General features: G+C 44.7%; 1 protein-coding gene across 1 annotated transcript in view; it reads right to left on the bottom strand.

Annotated features, from left to right (window-relative positions):
• AIF1 (allograft inflammatory factor 1) overlaps positions 1 to 24,170 on the bottom strand; it is an 88,344-nt gene that overhangs the window by 27,451 nt on the left and 36,723 nt on the right. Inside the window, exons 3-4 of the mRNA XM_069237155.1 lie at positions 2,951 to 3,017; positions 1,638 to 1,679 (exon numbers count right to left, since the gene is read on the bottom strand). Coding sequence (XP_069093256.1) covers positions 1,638 to 1,679; positions 2,951 to 3,017 — 109 coding nt within the window. The remainder of the gene's footprint in view (positions 1 to 1,637; positions 1,680 to 2,950; positions 3,018 to 24,170) is intronic.

The raw sequence follows: 24,170 nt of genomic DNA on the forward strand, positions 1-24,170 counted from the left end.
GTGAGTCTGCTGTACAAGGACATATGATGCATGCAGCTAGGCTTCTAAGTCTGCTATACTTGGGAATATCATAGCTGTATCTTTGCATGTGAGTCTGCTATACCCAGGCATCTGACATCTGTAGTGGGTTAAGTGAGTCTCCTTTACATGTGATTATAGCTTTATTTGTGCATGTGAGCAGGCTGCAAAGGGTCATACAATGTCAGCAGCTGGGTAGGTGAGTCTGCTGTATCTGGGAATATTATGACTGTATCTGTGCATGTGGGTCTGCTGTATCAGGCCATGATTTTAGCAGCTGGGGCCATTGTGGAACTTTACACCTAAACATATGATGCGCTGCTTGAGCGTAGAGTGTAGGTATGCAGTTCAAGCTCCAGCTGGCAAGGATAAGGTGGCAACACCTAGGTATATGGGGCTGCACCTAGCATATGATCCCTGTCCGATAAAGTATATTTGAGTTAAGCACTTGCTGCTGAGATTTCTACATAGTCTTAAATTTACAGCTCGGGATCCTGGCGGTTCAATTCTGCCTTTATCTTTCCAATTTCAATACACTGGGAATCATTAAGCTGGGTAACACTAACAAGTGTAATTGACAGGGCTGCAAAGTATCATTACCGGTAGCTAACATTATATAAAAACTAGCAATTGTACCCTTAAAGTGAGGCCACTGGTTTTTTAAGACAGCACCCTACGAACGTGAGAGTGTATCTCTGCATATGATGAGTGTAGCCTTGTGTATGAGACTGTCCTGGTAGATCAGGTGTGAAGGATTATAAAAGTCTACAATAAACAGATCCACATGATACCTGGGATTAAGCATAAGAAGTTGCACCAGGTCAAATATGTCAGTACTTGGACATGGGATTGCAGTTTCTGTCTATGCGAGGCTGTCAATAGGATAGGGTGTCTTTCCCATGGTACATGATGCTGTAGCTAGCAGACAATCAATGTACCCTGCTGTTTGATGCTTGTACATGTACACAGGAGGCTGTGTATGGCATCTGGTGGCCGTACCTTGTCCTTCGATGCTGTACCAGGAGCAACTTCTGGGCATGTTACGCAGTACCAGAAACAACGACGCACATTAGGGTCTACAAGAAACAATGATGGCTCTAGCATAGTATATGATACTTGAAGTGGCATATGATTAAGGCCTTCCAATAGAATACAGCTCTGGTTTGATTGTTTCAAACACAAGTAGAGATCAGTAGTAAATGTGTTCCCTTTCGCACCCCACGAGTCCATCACAGGAGTATCTGTGCTAAAAGGCTAAGGATTAAGGTGCTAAGTTAACAGATATGTTATTTCCCTTCAAGTAAGTCTGACCTTCTTGCTAGGTCAATGAGGTTTCACCTGATAGCTGAAAGGCTACAATCAGTCTGTGTAAGCGTCGAAAAACAAGGAGAGGGGACGGATGAGGCAGGAGATGTAAGGTAAAGTCCCACTCCTTCCTGTCCTGGTGCATCCACTTCTGGCTCTGGAGGATGGAGTGCACTAGAGTGTTTCAAACTGTAAGTTTCTAAGAGAAGACTGGCTAGGCCTGGTTCCTTAACCATTTACGTATGTACACCACAGAGGTTGACACTGTTCTCCAGTTCACAGAGGTTGACACTGTTCTCCAGTTCACAACTTACCAATATCTCCATTGTCATTCAGGTCAAAATCCATGAATTTCTCTGGAAAAGAAAAACTAAGATGTGGTTACAGCAAAAAGCACAGGGATGGGGATGAGGAAGACATAATGAGGGAAGAACTAAAGTGGCTGCATGGTGAATACAGAATGGAATGCAAAGGTAAGTGATACAGAAGGAAGGAGAAGGGGATACAGCTGTGGCATGAAATATTTTAAGGCTATGCAAGATTCTCTGGGTAATTAGTAGACTTTAGAATTCTTGGAAAAACTTGCAATAGTTTGTGAAAAAACAATTGTTGATCATAAAGTACATCTGTCTATTACTCCTTTTCCGAGAGGGGGAAACAACATAATTGTATTCTTTCTAAAAAAAATGTAATATAATATTCATGACTCTCCCTAAATCTTGATACTGATTTTCATAACTTCATAAAAAACCTTTGTGACAAACAAGCAGCCAACATGCAATTCATGACAGCAGTCGCTTCTCTACGGCTCATGGATCATCGCCCTTTTTATGCAGCAAATCTTACAAAGAAAACATAGGTTGTTAGTAGGAATAACTAGATATGTTCTCAAGTTAAATTCTACACAATACTTTATCGCCAAGATAAGGATATCCAAAAGGGTAAAAAGTATAGTTTGTATGGATACCTTGAAAATTTCTGGGATTGAGCTCTATTTGATATTCATCCCCATAGTAAGGAGTAGAGATATTGATTGAGCACAGTAACAATCTAGGTCTCCCAATAAATTCAGCAAAATGTATCTAGTTATTCCTGAAGTCAGGGAAATCAGTATTAAGATTTATGGACATTCATCAATAAAAAAAGATAAGAATAACAGTGATGATGTTTCCACCTTTCCTCCATGCTGTCTGCCTTCATTCTCCACTAGCTCATCCTTCTACACGTTCACCTTCTCCAATCCATTCCCACCCTCAACACTCACCTCCCTTCAAGTTCCAAGATGCCTAAGACGTTAACGCATCCTCAGCTCTCCTGCCCTCTGTGGCATCTCTATTCATCTGCTGCTTGCTCTTCCTTCTCTTTTCTATGTGAAACTTCAGGGCACATCACTGAATGACTTCTTACCCCCCACCCCGTCTTCTTTGAAGTGACAGGACATCTACTCTCATGTTCTATTGCATGTTCTCTATTGAAAGTCATTTCTTTTTTGAGTGATACAAATTAGCCCGGAAAACATTCACTCAAATAACTCACAGTATCCACATTGGTCTTCTGTATCTGAGTCTAGGATAGTTAGAGAGGTAGGTAGCTGGCAATGTGACAGGCAGCAGAGCCTCATACTTACTTTTGAAGAGCTGAAGTTTCTCCTCAAGGTCCTCATCTGTGTTGTATTTGGCATCATCCATGAATACCTGCCGGGCAGAAGAAGGCACACAACGTTGGTTGATGTTGGCACTTATGAAACAAGAGATGATGGTACAGTACATCAAAGGGTTAAAGGCCCAACATGTCCTTGGAGCAGAAACTACTCATATTCACACATATTTGTATCCTCTCAGATAGAAAAGTGTACACTCTAACTTCAGGTTCAAACCAAAAGCAGGCCACTTAGCTAACACATCTGCTGCTCTAATTTTAGCCCTGCATGTCCAGTTGGGGTAAAAAAAAACAAGAGGCATTGTAGGAGACAACACTCTCACATCCTCTAGTATTCAATGCAGTCTGTGGGGTGGAAAGTCCTCGGCACTGTATCAGTGTGGCAACCTGTGGTCCATTTTCTGGTGCAGGAGACCTGTTTCAAGAGTCTCCTGCATAACTATATATTTTTCTCATGCACCAAGTGCTAGATTATGTTGGATGATGGGGGCACCCAAAGTCCGCCACCATGATCAGACCACAGCGCTAATAACAGCCGGTGGAAGCTAATTATGGTAGTGGAGTAGACGGCTTTTTTCACCCGCACCCTTGTGGAGTAACTGCCTACTGGTGTTAGCTGGTAACATAGTATGTTATGCCTGATCTCACCAGGTTTCTTACTGGATGTTGTGCGCATAAGAGTGCTTGGGCACATAAGAGTCTAATACCCTTGGAAGAGAGGTTTTCCTGAAGGTATTTAGCCACTAAAGCTGAAGGATGCTCCAACGGGGTCAATGGTAGTCTGTGCTGCTATCTCTATGTATAGACCCTTGCGTCCTCTGATTATCCAAGAAAAACTAGTAGTAGTGATCCTTTGTTGCATTGGGTCTCGACCACGCCAGTTCCGGCAGGCCAGCTGTGCTCTGATTAGAGCAATGCCTGAAGCATAACTTTAATCAGAGGAGAATCAAAGGATTATTTTTGTGCAGAGCTGTGTAGAGTACAATGAGCATTAGTAGCAGTTCATTCGCGGTCTCCCTTTGAGGGGTAAGGACTACATTACCACCACCAGACTCGCGGTGATGGGACCGTCACAGTGCTGGCGTCTCCTTACTAGCCCCATTACGAGTTTTCCACTGGGCTGAACGGCGGAAACCAGTGTTTCCGCAGGTCAGCCCAGTGGAAAACGTGTGGCGGCATTGGACTCGGCTATGCCATTGCACAGAGGGCCTGACCAGCACCGTCAGAATGCGCACTGTCTGCTAAGCTAAGCAGACAGTGCGCATTCCAACACTGGCTTATCACCAGCCATTTCATGGCCGTCAGACTGCCATGAAAAGGCTGGTGGAAAGTGGGTTTGTAATCAGCCAGGTGGTGCTGACTCCAGCACCGCCCTGGATGATCACAATCCCGACCGCTGTCACCCCATCAGGATCAAAGATCCTGGCGGGGATGGCAGTCAGTTGGTGGGTCTGCCTGCCAACCTTGTAATGTGGCTGTCGGACCACCACAGCCGCGGCGGTCCAAGTGCCACCGCGAGGCTGGCGATCTTGTGACCGCCAGCCACGTAATGAGGCCCTAAGACTTAGAACAAGGTCTATTTTCCTATGCTGTGGAAGAAGGTGGAAGACTGCCTAGAGTAAGAGAATCTGCCTAAGCACTGTAAAAGGCTGGCATCCAGTTGTATCCTATACTATCATTATACTTAACACTACTAAATCAGACTAAGAGTGGAGTTATAGCATCACTGCCCAGAGTCAGGAAACAGCAATTTAGGAAATGGGTACCACGCTGTAGGAGGCTGGCCCTTATACACAAAGTCCAAATATATAATCTTTCCACATTCAGTCCATTGAGTCAAGGAGACTGGCATATGATATATTCAACTTTATTCTTGCATCTTCCAAAATAATTCAATATTAATTCAGCCAAGCCAACAGGTTTTGTCCTTACATACAACAGGATCTCAGCCACTCATGGGAAGTTTGCATCACAACAATGTACTGGGTTACTTGGACTGCCAGCCCAGCTCTCGCCTTGAACAATTGTAATGGTGTGTTGTAAACTAGAATAACATGAAAAAACTGTATAGTGGTCAAGAAGGCATAATGCCTGTCTCGTACTTTTGCAGCAAAATCACCACTAACATGACGTTCCCAACATGTCTCTCTGACCTGCCAATATCCTTGTCGCCTCACCTATTTCCCTACTGGTGAGCAGGGGAGACAGCCATTTTGGTGTACAAGCCCACAAACACTGGAACAGCCTTCAGAAAAGAGAGCCCTCAAACTTCCTTTTTGCTTCCTTTTTGCTTCCCCACTATAACCACCTCTTCAAAGAAATGCAAGCTTTTGTAAATAATGATGGATCCTTTGTAGGCTATATGATGTAGGTTTATTCAGTTTAGTTACAGGTTTAAGGTAACGCCCCACCAGGAGCAGCATCCTTGCTTCTCAGCCCACTCACCCCAACTCACCCCAACTCACCCCAACTGATACTCACTAACCGGGCAGTCCTCAACATTCAGTGACCTCACACACACACACACTGGCTGAGCAGCAGGGAACTGGGAACTATGGATAGGATGAATAGCAACCAATGACAAGTCACAACACCCCCCCCTTAAAGAAACAATTGAAAATATAAATAAACAATCAACTAGTCTCATAAATAATAATTCGCATTAAACATCATATCAAAGGGCAAAAGATGGAAGAAAACGATCAATCAGTCCTATGAACAATAGACGCATAAAACAACAACAGGTAAATCCAATTTGCCCCCACTGCAGCAAGTACGCCCATAACTTCTTGTAAGGGACTCACAACATTGGGGCATAATACATATATCCCCTACATCTTTGGGCGTAACACATATGCCCCTACCTCCTTAACCTATTAGGAAGGACACCTCATCACACTTACAAATGCATGGCAGGGCCAGGGATTCTCATACCTTCTACCGCATGCATGGTATACACTCTACAGCATGCATGCCCGGACCAGGGACCTCTGAGACCCTCTAATGCATCCACATAAAACACATGGCAGAACCAGGGATGCACTCATGCTCTAAACCGTACCTACTTTGGGGAAATCTATTACACATTCCCCACAACCACATTCTTTCACAGAACACACATACCGTCTAGTACTCAAAACACGGTCTCACTTAGGGACCAGAGATTCTCAATACTTGCATTAGTACCAGGGATAACCAAAATACAATCTCGCCTCAGGACCAGGACACACTGAGAACTATGGAAAGGATGCATAGCAACCAATGACAAGGCACAACACTAGCCTCGATGAAAATGCAAGGGGCGAAGGATTTTAGCACCAAATATTATGATCTGTTTGTGGACAAGCTACTAGTAAAGCTTCAGCTTAAAATGATTTGAGTTTGTAGTAGAAGTGGGTGAGCCTCTAAAAGCTCGATTCATGCTCGAGCCAGTTGCCTGGTTCTGCCTCAGCTCGAGGTCTCTTTGATCCTCGAGCTCAAAACGAGCTGAGCTTTCATGTGACTTCTGCCTGCCACTTCAAACCTAATGTGCCAAGAATTAAATAAAAAACATTAAACTTTTATGTAAAACTGTAGAGGAAAAGAGATAACCATGTAGTGGCTGAATGTGAAATCAGAAAACCCTGGATTTTCCCGGCTTATCCCCTTGACTAAATTGTGTGATTCTAGGCAAATATTTTATTTCAATGGGATTCCTTTTTTAGGGTTGAGCGTGCAAGTGCTCTGTCCCTGTTGTATTCTCTCTGTTGGGCTTTTAACCACGCCCATCACATTTGTTGGTTCGTGGGCTTGTGTTTTGAAGCTCGCTTGATTTCATTAGTGAAAGGCATGCATACCTCATACTTTTTCTGGTGTTTAGCCCTCCTCGAGCGCACCAGCCATCTACTGAAAACATACGAGGCCCCTTGTTTTCCACATGGTTTCTAGATTACTTTTTCTTTCCTACACAGTGCAACTTTGCTGGGTTTTACACTCTTTTTAAAATAAATTTCCCCCGTTCCCATCCACACCGACGCCCACCCTCCCCTTGAGATTTGCAGTGGCCGCCGCTACACATATGCATTGCCACGCGCCCTCTAGTTTACAACGCTAATAGTACTAACTTGTTAAAGGCTGCTGTTGTGTTTCCACTGACATTGCTTCCCTGAGGCAACTCTTAACTCCACCAAAAGTCGGAAGGTTTTTTGTAGTGTTGTAGAGCCATCAAAAAAATGTCAAGTGGAACATCTGCCATTTCATGAATCAGAGATTCAAATTTTCTGGACCACAAATTTAAACTCCACGATCATAATTAAAGTTTTTTTTTTTTTTACTATCAAATGTATGCATTGTGTTTTTTTGCGAGTCAGTCTGCCAGTGATGCTTTTGCATTGCCATTAATACGATGTCTGTGGGATAACAGGGACGGTGGGCCATTTAATAATCAATTGTGCATGTACTGTGAATGTTATGGCAAAGTGACCTTATAGGCAGTAAGCAACCGCTGATAAGTGAACTGGGACACAAAGGGGTGAATGACGGACATCTCAGTACCTTTTGACTTCTGTGGACCCCCACTTTATCATTAATGGAACCCGGGGACCCCCACTGAAACATTATTGGAATACGGGAACCCCTCCACTGAGTCATTACTGAAAGCTGGGCACCTAATCTGTTAATACTATTAAATGTAAGCAGTTGCGGACCCCCTGAGGAGGCTTCACGGACACCCAGGGGTCCCCGGACCACAGGTTGGGAACCACTGCCGCAGAACGAGTCGGTCTGAAGAGGACAAAAAGGAACTTCCCTGCGAAAGCGATGGATTGTGGTGCGATTTACAGGCATATTTACACACACATTAGGTAAACCTAAGTAAACAGGTGGCCTATTTTATGAGGGTAAATTCACAATTTTTATTCAGAAAATATAAATATCATTTGTTAAATACTATATTCATTTAAACACTCACAAACATTTGCAAGTCACCTTCCCTCCCTGCACACAGATGGAAATGTTTCTCTATCATGGTTGAGAATCAGGAGGGAATGCAACCAAAACTGGTATGGATTTTGGGGAAAGGGAAAAATACTTTCCTAACTGAGAAAATGAAAACGTTAGCAAGTGAAATTGCACTTTACAAAGGCATTTACAAATGCATAAATGTACTTCCAGTTAATGTATTTATTGTAGGGGTTTCGTACATTTCTGGCTTGATAGACTCCCACATCATACCGTAGAAGGTAGAACAAGAAGCATTGGCAAAGCCAATAGGTCTCGCCTTTAACATGTAGAAAATAACCTCAAAGCTGAAACTTAATTGCTTTGCAATAGTTTATGGCCAATGGCAGTTAGAGATCAGTGATAGTGTGTGCATAAGCAGGGATGGCTGCCTTAGCATAGTTTTTACTATAGAGTGTAACGGTACATTATTTCCAGTGACACTCTAATATATATTTTTTGCTTTTAATCTTGGCCTGAACCCAATTTCTATCACATTAAAATAGTGGCTCAGGTTCAGAGCCAATTTTAGAGTTTTGTCTCTTTTTCTATACTCTCCGTTTCTGATTCAGTTTCTTTCCCAGACCCTTGTTGTTAGCAATTTTATAACGGTTGAGTGCCACCCAGAATGTTGGGTGGCCCGCCAGGCATTGCAGCACCAGTCTGGCGAGGAGTGAGCCCGATGATGATACCTGTCACCCAAATGGGTGGTTGAGGGCCCTCCTGAGATTACTCAGTATAGCTTCGCCATTTCCAAACTGGATCATTTTCTTTATGTCTCTTCTTTGTGGAACAGTGCACCTGTTTTGATATTTTAGCATAGTTTTTGTCATGTAGTATAATTGAACTATTCCAAGATGGTCATCCGTGCGTGTGCATGCCTGGCAATCATGGGCTGCCTTTTGGGAATATTATTTTTATGTATAGTAAAAATTATAACAACATGGTTGCCAGATCATGTGTATCTGCAAGTGGGGCCTCACTATGACTTTTTAGGTCGAGCATAGCAGTGCGGAAGCACTGCTTTTCCGACGTGCTGTTATCTATTTAGGCTTTTAACCATGCCCACTTCACACCCATCACTATCGCTCGTTCATGGTCTTGCCCTTGAAAAATCCTTTGTTGTCATTGGTAAATGCTTTACGTTTGTCCCTCCTTGGGGCGGTTTGGTTACCGCCTTGACCATCAACCAGGTTTCATGGCTAGTGGCACTTTTGCCGATACGTTTGACTGTGAGCAAACTTCTTTTTCCTTTTGTGTGTCTTTTCACGCTGATGCTCATTGCGACCGTGGCGCTTTGATTCAGCTCACTTATGTGAAACTGTTTTACTTTTCAATTTCAAATTATGTGGCAAGTAAAGCACGTTTAGTTTACAATGCTAATAGCTCTAACTCGAGCAAAAGTGAAACCCATTGACTGCAAATGCTTGTTTCTTTATTGTATTTGAGAGCACTTTGAAATATGTGAGTTCAGAATGTCTGATTTATATACACGATAATGTTGCTTCATGTAAACATTTAGGCCACATATAAGCGGGGTGCACGTGACAACTGACTTGCCTCTTGACTGGCTCAAATAGTGACGTCGAAACTTACCCTCCCTTCTGGTAATGATCAGTGCTTAATTTGTAAATAAAAATGTGCCGGTGCTCAAAGCCCTCCTCTTAAACATGCGGCTGCTGCAATTAAATGTGCCAGTACGGAATACTGAGGCAGCGTAATCCTGAAGCCACTTCGGGTCTCTTCAATACATTTAAAGCCACTCCCTGCCCCTTCAGCTCACTTCTGCAGCCTTCTGCTTTCTCCCATTGTGACGCTTTTTCGTTTTTCTCTTCCTCCGTCTTTCCCATTTATGTCTTTTGCTCGCAGCAAATGCTTGGGGCAGAAGAATAAGCGCTGGCCCTAAAAAATAAGTGCCGCTGTTCATCACCAGAAACAACAAGCACAAATTAAGCACTGGTTAAGGATGCTCGACTATCAGCAGAACAGAGTCCCGAAGTCAAATAGGTCATTTGACATAGACAGAAAATCAACAAGAAAATGGATCTCATCGAACAGCCAGAGAAGATGGCTGTGCGCTTGTGACGTCACACCGCCCAAGGAAGGAGGCAATGGATGCTTAGAGATTCTGCACATCCTTCTGTGGGGACTGTTGTCGGGGAGGGCTGCTGTATGGGGAAAGGGACTTTTTCAAATGAAATTCTGTACACCAACTACGTGACCACCCGTCTGTAAATTTCACAGACTGTCTGTAATTTCGCCCTGCCGTCCGTTGTCCGTGATGAAAGGCTTAATGGACAGCATTTGTCCGTAATTTTAGCCTTGCACCAGGACAACCGACGGCAGTGCGAAATTACGGGCAGATCAATTTCCCCGAGCTGGATTGAAAGGCAGGGAGTCTACTGTTCTCTGTGGGAGGCAGGGGCAGACAGATATGAAAAGGCCTTCTTGCCAGGGTGTCTCCTTCCCTAAAGAAATGCAAATGTGGGCAACTTTTAAATCTGCAAATGCAAAGGGGCTTGAAAACCTACATTGACCTTAATCAAAGGAGCCACTTGAGGCTTTCTCGTGGCAAAGATATTTTCTTTTAGAGCAGTACTGTAAGGGTATTTCAAGGTGAGCTGTGGAGTGTGTGGTTTTAATGGAGTGTTATAAATTTTTTTAGTACTAGGTATAAACTGTATATTCAAATCTGTATTTGAGAAGCACTTTTTTTTTATTAAACAAAATGTATTTGCACATTTTGTAGCAGCCTATATTATGATGTAATTGTGTTCTATGTTATACACCAGAGTGTCTGCTGTTCAGCATGGCTAAACGTTAGTGGATTAGTGGTGTGGAGTAAAATAGAGGGGCATTGGAGCAGTGACGTAGAGCCCAGTGGTGCAGAGTACAGTGCAGTGGGGTGCAGTGCAGTTGTTTTGAGTGCATTGGTGTAAGGAAATGCCTCCTTGGCATGGTTGCCCCCTGACTTTTTGCCTTTGCTGATGCTATGTTTACAATTGAAAGTGTGCTGAGGCCTGCTAACCAGGCCCCAGCACCAGTGTTCTTTCCCTAACCTGTACTTTTGTATCCACAATTGGCAGACCCTGGCATCCAGATAAGTCCCTTGTAACTGGTACTTCTAGTACCAAGGGCCCTGATGCCAAGGAAGGTCTCTAAGGGCTGCAGCATGTCTTATGCCACCCTGGAGACCTCTCACTCAGCACAGACACACTGCTTGCCAGCTTGTGTGTGCTAGTGAGGACAAAACGAGTAAGTCGACATGGCACTCCCCTCAGGGTGCCATGCCAGCCTCTCACTGCCTATGCAGTATAGGTAAGACACCCCTCTAGCAGGCCTTACAGCCCTAAGGCAGGGTGCACTATACCATAGGTGAGGGTACCAGTGCATGAGCATGGTACCCCTACAGTGTCTAAACAAAACCTTAGACATTGTAAGTACAGGGTAGCCATAAGAGTATATGGTCTGGGAGTCTGTCAAACACGAACTCCACAGCACCATAATGGCTACACTGAAAACTGGGAAGTTTGGTATCAAACTTCTCAGCACAATAAATGCACACTGATGCCAGTGTGCATTTTATTGTAAAATACACCACAGAGGGCACCTTAGAGGTGCCCCCTGAAACTTAACCGACTATCTGTGTAGGCTGACTAGTTTTAGCAGCCTGCCACAAACCGAGACATGTTGCTGGCCCCATGGGGAGAGTGCCTTTGTCACTCTGAGGCCAGTAACAAAGCCTGCACTGGGTGGAGATGCTAACACCTCTCCCAGGCAGGAATTGTCACACCTGGCGGTGAGCCTCAAAGGCTCACCTCCTTTGTGCCAACCCAGCAGGACACTCCAGCTAGTGGAGTTGCCCGCCCCCTCCGGCCAGGCCCCACTTTTGGCGGCAAGGCCGGAGAAAATAATGAGAATAACAAGGAGGAGTCACTGGCCAGTCAGGACAGCCCCTAAGGTGTCCTGAGCTGAGGTGACTCTAACTTTTAGAAATCCTCCATCTTGCAGATGGAGGATTCCCCCAATAGGGTTAGGATTGTGACCCCCTCCCCTTGGGAGGAGGCACAAAGAGGGTGTACCCACCCTCAGGGCTAGTAGCCATTGGCTACTAACCCCCCAGACCTAAACACGCCCTTAAATTTAGTATTTAAGGGCTACCCTGAACCCTAGAAAGTTAGATTCCTGCAACTACAAGAAGAAGGACTGCCTAGCTGAAAACCCCTGCAGCGGAAGACCAGAAGACGACAACTGCCTTGGCTCCAGAAACTCACCGGCCTGTCTCCTGCCTTCCAAAGATCCTGCTCCAGCGACGCCTTCCAAAGGGACCAGCGACCTCGACATCCTCTGAGGACTGCCCCTGCTTCGAAAAGACAAGAAACTCCCGAGGACAGCGGACCTGCTCCAAGAAAAGCTGCAACTTTGTCTCCAGCAGCTTTAAAGAACCCTGCAAGCTCCCCGCAAGAAGCGGGAGACTTGCAACACTGCACCCGGCGACCCCGACTCGGCTGGTGGCGATCCAACACCTCAGGAGGGACCCCAGGACTACTCTGATACTGTGAGTACCAAAACCTGTCCCCCCTGAGCCCCCACAGCGCCGCCTGCAGAGGGAATCCCGAGGCTTCCCCTGACCGCAACTCTTTGAACCTAAAGTCCCGACGCCTGGGAGAGACCCTGCACCCGCAGCCCCCAGGACCTGAAGGACCGGACTTTCACTGGAGAAGTGACCCCCAGGAGTCCCTCTCCCTTGCCCAAGTGGAGGTTTCCCCGAGGAATCCCCCCCTTGCCTGCCTGCAGCGCTGAAGAGATCCCGAGATCTCTCATAGACTAACATTGAAAACCCGACGCTTGTTTCTACACTGCACCCGGCCGCCCCCGCGCTGCTGAGGGTGAAATTTCTGTGTGGACTTGTGTCCCCCCCGGTGCCCTACAAAACCCCCCTGGTCTGCCCTCCGAAGACGCGGGTACTTACCTGCAAGCAGACCGGAACCGGGGCACCCCCTTCTCTCCATTCTAGCCTATGTGTTTTGGGCACCACTTTGAACTCTGCACCTGACCGGCCCTGAGCTGCTGGTGTGGTGACTTTGGGGTTGCTCTGAACCCCCAACGGTGGGCTACCTTGGACCAAGAACTGAACCCTGTAAGTGTCCTACTTACCTGGTAAAACTAACAAAAACTTACCTCCCCCAGGAACTGTGAAAATTGCACTAAGTGTCCACTTTTAAAACAGCTATTTGTCAATAACTTGAAAAGTATACATGCAATTTTGATGATTTGAAGTTCCTAAAGTACTTACCTGCAATACCTTTCGAATGAGATATTACATGTAGAATTTGAACCTGTGGTTCTTAAAATAAACTAAGAAAAGATATTTTTCTATATAAAAACCTATTGGCTGGATTTGTCTCTGAGTGTGTGTACCTCATTTATTGTCTTGTGTATGTACAACAAATGCTTAACACTACTCCTTGGATAAGCCTACTGCTCGACCACACTACCACAAAATAGAGCATTAGTATTATCTCTTTTTACCACTATTTTACCTCTAAGGGGAACCCTTGGACTCTGTGCATGCTATTCCTTACTTTGAAATAGCACATACAGAGCCAACTTCCTTATTACGGGAACCCCTCCACTGAGTCATTACTGAAAGCTGGGCACCTAATCTGTTAATACTATTAAATGTAAGCAGTTGCGGACCCCCTGAGGAGGCTTCACGGACACCCAGGGGTCCCCGGACCACAGGTTGGGAACCACTGCCGCAGAACGAGTCGGTCTGAAGAGGACAAAAAGGAACTTCCCTGCGAAAGCGATGGATTGTGGTGCGATTTACAGGCATATTTACACACACATTAGGTAAACCTAAGTAAACAGGTGGCCTATTTTATGAGGGTAAATTCACAATTTTTATTCAGAAAATATAAATATCATTTGTTAAATACTATATTCATTTAAACACTCACAAACATTTGCAAGTCACCTTCCCTCCCTGCACACAGATGGAAATGTTTCTCTATCATGGTTGAGAATCAGGAGGGAATGCAACCAAAACTGGTATGGATTTTGGGGAAAGGGAAAAATACTTTCCTAACTGAGAAAATGAAAACGTTAGCAAGTGAAATTGCACTTTACAAAGGCATTTACAAATGCATAAATGTACTTCCAGTTAATGTATTTATTGTAGGGGTTTCGTACATTTCTGGCTTGATAGACTCCCACATCATACCGTAGAAGGTAGAACAAGAAGCATTGGCAAAGCCAATAGGTCTCGCCTTTAACATGTAGAAAATAACCTCAAAGCTGAAACTTAATTGCTTTGCAATAGTTTATGGCCAATGGCAGTTAGAGATCAGTGATAGTGTGTGCATAAGCAGGGATGGCTGCCTTAGCATAGTTTTTACTATAGAGTGTAACGGTACATTATTTCCAGTGACACTCTAATATATATTTTTTGCTTTTAATCTTGGCCTGAACCCAATTTCTATCACATTAAAATAGTGGCTCAGGTTCAGAGCCAATTTTAGAGTTTTGTCTCTTTTTCTATACTCTCCGTTTCTGATTCAGTTTCTTTCCCAGACCCTTGTTGTTAGCAATTTTATAACGGTTGAGTGCCACCCAGAATGTTGGGTGGCCCGCCAGGCATTGCAGCACCAGTCTGGCGAGGAGTGAGCCCGATGATGATACCTGTCACCCAAATGGGTGGTTGAGGGCCCTCCTGAGATTACTCAGTATAGCTTCGCCATTTCCAAACTGGATCATTTTCTTTATGTCTCTTCTTTGTGGAACAGTGCACCTGTTTTGATATTTTAGCATAGTTTTTGTCATGTAGTATAATTGAACTATTCCAAGATGGTCATCCGTGCGTGTGCATGCCTGGCAATCATGGGCTGCCTTTTGGGAATATTATTTTTATGTATAGTAAAAATTATAACAACATGGTTGCCAGATCATGTGTATCTGCAAGTGGGGCCTCACTATGACTTTTTAGGTCGAGCATAGCAGTGCGGAAGCACTGCTTTTCCGACGTGCTGTTATCTATTTAGGCTTTTAACCATGCCCACTTCACACCCATCACTATCGCTCGTTCATGGTCTTGCCCTTGAAAAATCCTTTGTTGTCATTGGTAAATGCTTTACGTTTGTCCCTCCTTGGGGCGGTTTGGTTACCGCCTTGACCATCAACCAGGTTTCATGGCTAGTGGCACTTTTGCCGATACGTTTGACTGTGAGCAAACTTCTTTTTCCTTTTGTGTGTCTTTTCACGCTGATGCTCATTGCGACCGTGGCGCTTTGATTCAGCTCACTTATGTGAAACTGTTTTACTTTTCAATTTCAAATTATGTGGCAAGTAAAGCACGTTTAGTTTACAATGCTAATAGCTCTAACTCGAGCAAAAGTGAAACCCATTGACTGCAAATGCTTGTTTCTTTATTGTATTTGAGAGCACTTTGAAATATGTGAGTTCAGAATGTCTGATTTATATACACGATAATGTTGCTTCATGTAAACATTTAGGCCACATATAAGCGGGGTGCACGTGACAACTGACTTGCCTCTTGACTGGCTCAAATAGTGACGTCGAAACTTACCCTCCCTTCTGGTAATGATCAGTGCTTAATTTGTAAATAAAAATGTGCCGGTGCTCAAAGCCCTCCTCTTAAACATGCGGCTGCTGCAATTAAATGTGCCAGTACGGAATACTGAGGCAGCGTAATCCTGAAGCCACTTCGGGTCTCTTCAATACATTTAAAGCCACTCCCTGCCCCTTCAGCTCACTTCTGCAGCCTTCTGCTTTCTCCCATTGTGACGCTTTTTCGTTTTTCTCTTCCTCCGTCTTTCCCATTTATGTCTTTTGCTCGCAGCAAATGCTTGGGGCAGAAGAATAAGCGCTGGCCCTAAAAAATAAGTGCCGCTGTTCATCACCAGAAACAACAAGCACAAATTAAGCACTGGTTAAGGATGCTCGACTATCAGCAGAACAGAGTCCCGAAGTCAAATAGGTCATTTGACATAGACAGAAAATCAACAAGAAAATGGATCTCATCGAACAGCCAGAGAAGATGGCTGTGCGCTTGTGACGTCACACCGCCCAAGGAAGGAGGCAATGGATGCTTAGAGATTCTGCACATCCTTCTGTGGGGACTGTTGTCGGGGAGGGCTGCTGTATGGGGAAAGGGACTTTTTCAAATGAAATTCTGTACACCAACTACGTGACCACCCGTCTGTAAATTTCACAGACTGTCTGTAATTTCGCCCTGCCGTCCGTTGTCCGTGATGAAAGGCTTAATGGACAGCATTTGTCCGTAATTTTAGCCTTGCACCAGGACAACCGACGGCAGTGCGAAATTACGGGCAGATCAATTTCCCCGAGCTGGATTGAAAGGCAGGGAGTCTACTGTTCTCTGTGGGAGGCAGGGGCAGACAGATATGAAAAGGCCTTCTTGCCAGGGTGTCTCCTTCCCTAAAGAAATGCAAATGTGGGCAACTTTTAAATCTGCAAATGCAAAGGGGCTTGAAAACCTACATTGACCTTAATCAAAGGAGCCACTTGAGGCTTTCTCGTGGCAAAGATATTTTCTTTTAGAGCAGTACTGTAAGGGTATTTCAAGGTGAGCTGTGGAGTGTGTGGTTTTAATGGAGTGTTATAAATTTTTTTAGTACTAGGTATAAACTGTATATTCAAATCTGTATTTGAGAAGCACTTTTTTTTTATTAAACAAAATGTATTTGCACATTTTGTAGCAGCCTATATTATGATGTAATTGTGTTCTATGTTATACACCAGAGTGTCTGCTGTTCAGCATGGCTAAACGTTAGTGGATTAGTGGTGTGGAGTAAAATAGAGGGGCATTGGAGCAGTGACGTAGAGCCCAGTGGTGCAGAGTACAGTGCAGTGGGGTGCAGTGCAGTTGTTTTGAGTGCATTGGCATAGAGTGCAGTGGTTTAGAGTGCTGTGGCATGGGGTGGCGTGGGACAGAGAAGAGTGGCATAAAGTACAGTGGAGTAGAGTGGCATACAATAGAGCAGCAGAGTGTAGAGTGCAGAGTAGGCATAGAGTGCAGTGGCGTAGAGTGGTGCAGAGTGGAGTATTGTAGAGTGGTGCAGTGCAGAGTAGAGCATAGTGCCTAGAGTGCAGTGGTGTAGAGTGCAGTGGCATAGAATGCAGTAGTACAGAGTAGAGTGGTGTAGAGTGCAGTGTTACAGAGTAGAGTGTCAGTGCAGTGGTGTAGAGTGGTACAGAGAACAGTGGCATAGAGTACAGTGGTGCAGAATAAAGGGCGGTGGAATACAGTGCAGTAGTTTAGAGTACTCTGGCATAGAGTGCAGTGGCACAGAGTGGCAGGGTGTTAAGTAGAGTGGCATAAAGTGCAGTGAAATATAGTGCTTTGGTGTGGGATGTAGTAGTACAGAGTAGAATGGTGTAGAGTAAAGTGGCAGCCAGTGCAGTGTTAGAGTAGATTGTCAGCAAGCATTGGTGTAGAGGGCATTGAACTACGGTGCAGTGGTCTGGGTGGTGTAGAGTGCAGTGGCATAGAATAGATTGTTTCAGAGTACAGTGTAGTTGCATAGAGTGGAGAGGTTCAGGGTAGGGTGCAGTGGCATAGAATGCAGTGGGACAGAGTGCAGTGGCATAAAGTAGTATGTTTCACAGTAGAGTGAAGTGACTTAGAGTGGAGAGGTGCAGGTAGAGTGGAGTTGCATAAAGTGGCATAGAGTGTGGTGGCATAGAGTAAAGTGTTGTAGAATGCGATGGCGTACAGTGCAGAGGTGCAGAGTAGATTAGAGTGACGTACAGTGTATTGATGTAGAGTACAGGGGCATATAGTTGAGTGTTACAGAGTAAAGTGCACTAGCATAGAGTGTATTAGCATAGAGAGCAGTGGCATACAGTGCAGTGTTGCAGAGTGGCATAGAGTGGAGTTCTGCAGCCTAGATTGGTATTGCCTAGACTGGAGTGGTATAGCGTACAGAGGCACAGAGCGCAGTGTTGTAGAGAGGCGTAAAGTGCATTGGCATAGAGTAGAGTGGTACAGATTAGAGTAGAGAGGCATAGTGTGAGGTAGCATAGAGTGCAGTTGCATAATGTGGAGTGGTTCAGAATGGAGAAGAGTGCAGTGCAGTGGCATGGAGTGGTGTACAGTGGAGTGATACAGAGTAGGGTGCAGTGGTGTGGAGTGGTGCAGAGTGGAGTGGAGTATGCATGGTGTGGTAACACACTGCCATTACAGACAACACATTTTTGATTTAAATTACCATTACATTTGCACAGACATACAGTCTTTCAAATCTACCTATACTGTGCACAGACAGTGGTGTGTGGAAATTGCATCACCTAATGCAATGTTTTGTTTTAATCGTATAAAGGTACTTGTTTCCAGAACAGTTTAGAATTAACAAAAATGTGCTTCATTTGTACTCCTAATTCTGATATATTCTGAAGTTTATTTAAATGTTCTTCTGTGATAGAAAAAACTTTCCAACCCCCAGTATCCAGCAAGATTGTCACATAAAACCTCTCACTTTGAAGGCAGAGATTGTAAAGTAAGCACTAAGGGCCAGATGTAGAAAGCTATTTGCATGGTGCAAACTGCGAAAATCGCAGTTTGCGCCATGCAAAATGCTGAATGCGATGCTCATTCACAATTTGCTTCCTATTTGCGACTTGCATCGCTATGCTAAATTGCTTTGTGACCACGAATGCGGTCGCAAAGCAATTCGCAGTTACAACCAGTGTCACACTGGTGGTAACCCATTCGCAAAAGGGAAGGGGTCCCCATGGGACCCCTTCCCCTTTGTGAATGTTGCCAAAAAGGGTTTTTCAGAGCAGGCAGTAGTCCAATGGACCACTGCCTACTCTGAAAAACCAAAACCAAATGGTTTTGTTATTTTTTTTATTTTGCAACTCGTTTTCCTTTAAGGAAAACGGGCTGCAAAATAAAAAAAAAACCTGCTTTATTTAAAAAGCAGTCACAGACATGGAGGTCTGCTGTCTTCAGCAGGCCACCATCCCTGTGAGTGCAGGGACTCGCTATGGGGTCGCAAAATGCGACCCACCTCATTAATATTAATGAGGTGGGTCTTTGCGACCCCATAGCGACTCGGAGACGGTGTCTGAGACACCGTTCTGCATCCGAATTTGCGATTCAGAAATTGCAAGTCGCACCGACTCGCAATTTCCGAATCGCAAATTCGGATAATGCTACATCTGGCCTCTAAGTTCCCACCGAAGACAGAGCCTGACATTTGACTTTGTTCTTTGAATGCACAGCAAATGTGATGAGATAAGAACAAGATTTACAAGCCTATTTACAGAAAGGGAGCACTCGGAAGGATGCTGTAAATAAGGCTTGGATGAACTCAAGCTACATAGCCTAAAACAAATAAAGCCAGCAAACTGAAAGCAACAAAATTTGAGTTACAAACTTCAAGGCCAATGGCAAGCAATGGGCGGAATGCATTCCCAAGGAAGCTCTATGAGTGTACTTAAAGTGACAGCTGTGGGATACTTTGTGGGGAGAGTCCAGTATTCACTAGTGCCACGTGGCCCACTACAGAAAGCAGAAGAGAAGACCAAAAAGCAAACTGCGCTAAGAGGGACCGTGACGTTCTGCCGAGATTTCCATACTGCCAATCAGTGAGAGAATGGTAGATATTAATCACTAGGCATCAAAAAGGTAACTGGTTCCCAGTTCAATCTGAGATTTAATTGTACATAAAGGGGAAAACAGTGCCATATGTTGAAGAAACACTAATTACATTTTAACATTTTTACATTTTGTTTGTGCAATTTACATCCTAAATATTTTGAAGATTCTATGTGACTTGACACTTAGGGATAACCCAGATCATTAGTTTGGCTTTTGCTCAATTTGAAAAACGTTTAAAGACATGGACAAAGCGGGCAATTGCCTTGCACAACCTTGCAAGGGGTCTGGCCCCTGCTCACCGTTCACAAGCACGGACAGCAGACCATTGCACCAGAAGAGTTTGCCAAGGTGGATGGGTGTTGCTTGTTCAACCACTTGACAGTGCCTCTTCTGTTTCTCTCCTGTGTGCAGAGACACATCCCCAGGTACGCAATACCTTCTGATAGTCTTGGTGGGCCCATCTTTTCTGATTTTAGGAATTGCCCCACTTTGTTCTTCTCTTCCTTATTAATCCAGTTCTTGACAACAACCTTTTGAATCACTTGCTGTGGATCTCCCATATGATCTCGATTTCATCCTCCTCTTTTATTATCTTTGACTGGTAGTCTGGGCTCCCAGTTCTGAAATAAGTGTAGAGTCCCAGACATACACTCTAGTGCTGTGAGACTGCAGGCAAGTTGTGGGTACCCCACATCCTGACATTAGGTGTGAGACAGTCACCCACACCACCTGCCCCCCCTCATTGCATTTATTTTTAGGTTGAAAGTCTATGGGCGGTTGGGGTGAGCCAGATGTTTTTGTTCAATTTGTTTAAACTAGAATAAGGCTAATTACCTTAATGTTTCCCAAACTGTTTGCCAGGGGTTTTAAAATGTTCAGAAACATAATATACATTTTGCTGTTACTTTCTCTGCAAGAAAGATTGGGTAGATTTGGGTAAGGGTGATGGCCTAGAAGCAGTGCTGAAGGGCATTAGTTTAATACTGAATGAGGATGTAATGTGACTCCTGAATGTAGCATACAAGGAGGCAATCACAAAAAGACCACAGTGAATAAATAGTGCAATGTTAAAAAATAGTAAATAAATGCTCAGATAGCGTAATGGGGTATGGCCTTTCTTGGGTGTGTCTGTAAAACTGACGTTTGTTCTTGAATTTTTGTCCTGAATTTTGACCCTTTGTCCTGAATTTGTGTCCTGAACTTTGACCCTTTGTCCTGAATTTTTTACAGTCCTGTCCAGAATTTGCCTCAATGCCAGGTGGTCACCCTAACACCAACTCTCAGATAAATGCCACGGGTTTAAATTGGATAGTATTTTTTACACAAGAAAAAGTAATTCCTGAGCTACAGCCAAAGACCACTGAAAGGAACTGTAAGATGCTGAGATTCACAACACCAGCCGCTTTTGCCCATTAAACATACTGTGTCTCCCCCAGAGCTTAATTTGTAAATAAAAAGGTGCCAATGCCTAAAGCCATGCTTTTAAACACGCAGCTGCTGCAATTAAATGTGTGAACAAGGAATACTGAGGCACCGTAATCCCGAAGCCATCTGGGGCCTCTTAAATCCATTTAAAGCCACTCCCTGCCCCTTCAGCTCCCTCTTGCAGCTTTCTGCTTTCTCTCATTGTGACGCTTTTTCGTTTTTCCCTTCCGCCGTCTTTCCCAAACATGTCTTTTCTCGCAGCAAATGCTTGAGGCAGAAGACTGAGCGCCGGCCCTGAAAAATATGTGCCGGTGCTCAGCACCGGAAACAACAAGCACAAATTAAGCACTGCTCTCCCCCGTCACGGGCAAGGGCCCTTTCATGACGCCGATTCTACCCAGCACCTTCCCGCCAAGCACAGATTCCAATTCCCTGACGCGCACCTCTCTGTCAGCCCACGTTGAACCTAAAAAAGGTCAAAACTGCGGATTTTGGGCAGTAGTAGCTGTCAGATTTTAAACAAGAGGGTCACGCTAAAATACACCACTGGCCAGCAGCTCCTCTCCTGGTTTTTACAACGATTTGCTGACTTTTCACTTTTCTGCGCCTCGCAGAAGGCCGCATCAGCAGTAAAAGTCTGTGAGAGGAGCCCTGCTCAAAATACCACTCTTGAGTCGCCTCAGGAAGTTAACAGCAACGGAAACGAGCGGAGGAGAGCATATTTTTGGACATAGGGAGGGCCGGAAGGGGAACTATTCCGTGCAGAAAAAAATAAGAACCCGCTTTTTGCCTTTGGAAGGCGTTATCCGGACCTTTTGGCTTTGCTGCTGCTTGTTGCCTATGCTGAACAGTGTTGCCAAAAGGAGAAAAAGGTTGTCCTATGGACATATGTATGTCTGCATGCACATCCACACACACATCGTGACGCAGTGGCCTTGTGCATTTTGGGAGTAGCCAGCAAATTAAAATAGCGCCCACTTTGAACCAAAGCGCTGATGCCACAAAGGAAGCAAAGCAAGTGAACCGAACCCTTCCGAAACTGCCTTCTTGTCTCTTCCATCCATACATCTATCCATTAATTCTTTCACCCCTCTATCCACCTGCTAAAACCCAGTATTTCCCCTTTACATTCTGTCATCCATTCATTCTTTCATCCATCATTCAATCTTTCCCTGCTCTACCCATTCATCCATCCATCCAATCTGCCATCCATCCATCCACTCTGCCACCCATTGATCCATCCCCTCTACACACTATCCATCCATCCATCCATGTGTTCATCCATCCAACTATCCATCTATCCACTCTGCTATCCATCCATCTAGAATCTGCCATACATCCATTCCTACACTCTAAGGCGGAGGAGAGTCACCCCACTAGAATGTGGGGAAAAGGACGCTATGTTATTATCATTTTATTTTTCCTGGGAGAAGGGGCGGGGCTGGGCTGGAGGGAGGGCACCAGAGGAGGGCTTTTTCTGCACAAAATGAGAATGTCTATTTGGCCGGCTGTGTTGGGCCAGGCAAACAGACATGCACACTATGCATGTTCTCTACCCTGCTGTATTGCACAGCCGAGTGGAGAACACGCCCAGGCTCCCACTCCCAGTCTGAGCGGCGAAGCAGGCCGCTCAGACCAATCAGGACGCTGCTGTCTTGCTGGTGACAGAAGCGTCGTGGTTGGCTGGGAGCCTGTTTGAAGCTGGAAAGAGAAAAAGGACAGAAGGGAGACAAACGCGTCTCCCCCACAGGTAAGCGTTTTCTTCCTTTTTTCATCCCAATCCCTGTCCCTATCACACCCGTTGAGTGGCAGCCGCCACTGCATCCATCCACTGTGCCCACCCACCAATCCATCCACTGTGCCATCTATCCATTCTGCTATCCACCCATCCATTCTCTCTGCGATCCATCCATCCAGACACTGTGCCATCCACCCATCCCTACATGGACCACTTAGAACATCTTTTAAAGTAAAACACCTGTTCAGGAAGAGTAGACCCCACATTCCTCATAAAACATAAGCCTTCACAGCCTTCACTGATAAATGAAAGTGGACCAAATGTTTGTAATCTGCAAGGTAAGCAGCAGGACATGCGGAGGCCTCTCGTACTCTTGGGCCAGTGGTTTTTGGGGCTGAAGTTGGAAAGCTTTATGCTATAAGTGTTATTGCTAGCAAATCAATTGACATAACTCGAGGGACTGGATCTGGCTTCGTGGCACCTTGAAAGTTAAGGTGGCTGTGTACCTGCTGAGCTTCAACACAGAATCTTTCTCTAGTCCCTGGAAGTGATGCAGAGATGATGGAGAGAAACAAACAGCTTCACCGTATAAAATGCCGCTTTGGAAGGAGGCTACGCCTCAAATTCTTTCAGATTATGCAGCATTTGGTAACCTGTAACTTGAAACTGAAGCGGGTAGTTGGTTGGTGAGTCAGCCATTGTATTTTCAAGGCAGTTCCTACAGTATTGTTCCGCCACATAAGAACAAAAGTACAAATGACCGGTGTATTATGTCCAAAGAGCTATTCTTCACTTGTTTAACTCAAAATAAGGAAATTACTATGATCTTACTATTAATGCCAAAGCAACACCACATCAGTTCATTCTGAAACTGGGAGAGGAAACAGACGAGGCTTAAAACTTCCCACTTTTAATTCTAGTTGTCATAACGTTAACCATAATTTAACCTTAAATGGACAAACTGCTGGCATCGTTTAGTAGATTTTTATTTTTTTTCTTGCTAAATCATATACTTGAGTGAATCGCCAGCTTTCTGTTCTGTTACCACCTTGGCAGACATTTATCATTGCCTTGAGCAATGCCTTATAATGAACTTTATATAGTGACATTAGAACTTGAGCTAATGATTAACAGATACTGGCAGGTGTACCAGCTTCTCGCCCCCCCCCACCATGGGTCATAATGCAGGAGTACTTCTCTTACAAATTATGTAAGGGAAGGTGTCCGGTGTAATTATATTTCCAATCTTTAACCCTCTTCCGTGAACCAGAATGAAATACCACTACAGGGTAAGATGATGTCACTAGCTTATATATCATGTATTTACCAAACATCTGAAATAAACAGGATTAATGAATTTCAGCGGTGGATTCCAACCTGTGGCCCGGAGACCCCTGGGGG

This window comes from Pleurodeles waltl, chromosome 6, assembly GCF_031143425.1.
Source record: "Pleurodeles waltl isolate 20211129_DDA chromosome 6, aPleWal1.hap1.20221129, whole genome shotgun sequence".
Classification (NCBI taxonomy): Eukaryota; Metazoa; Chordata; class Amphibia; order Caudata; family Salamandridae; genus Pleurodeles; species Pleurodeles waltl.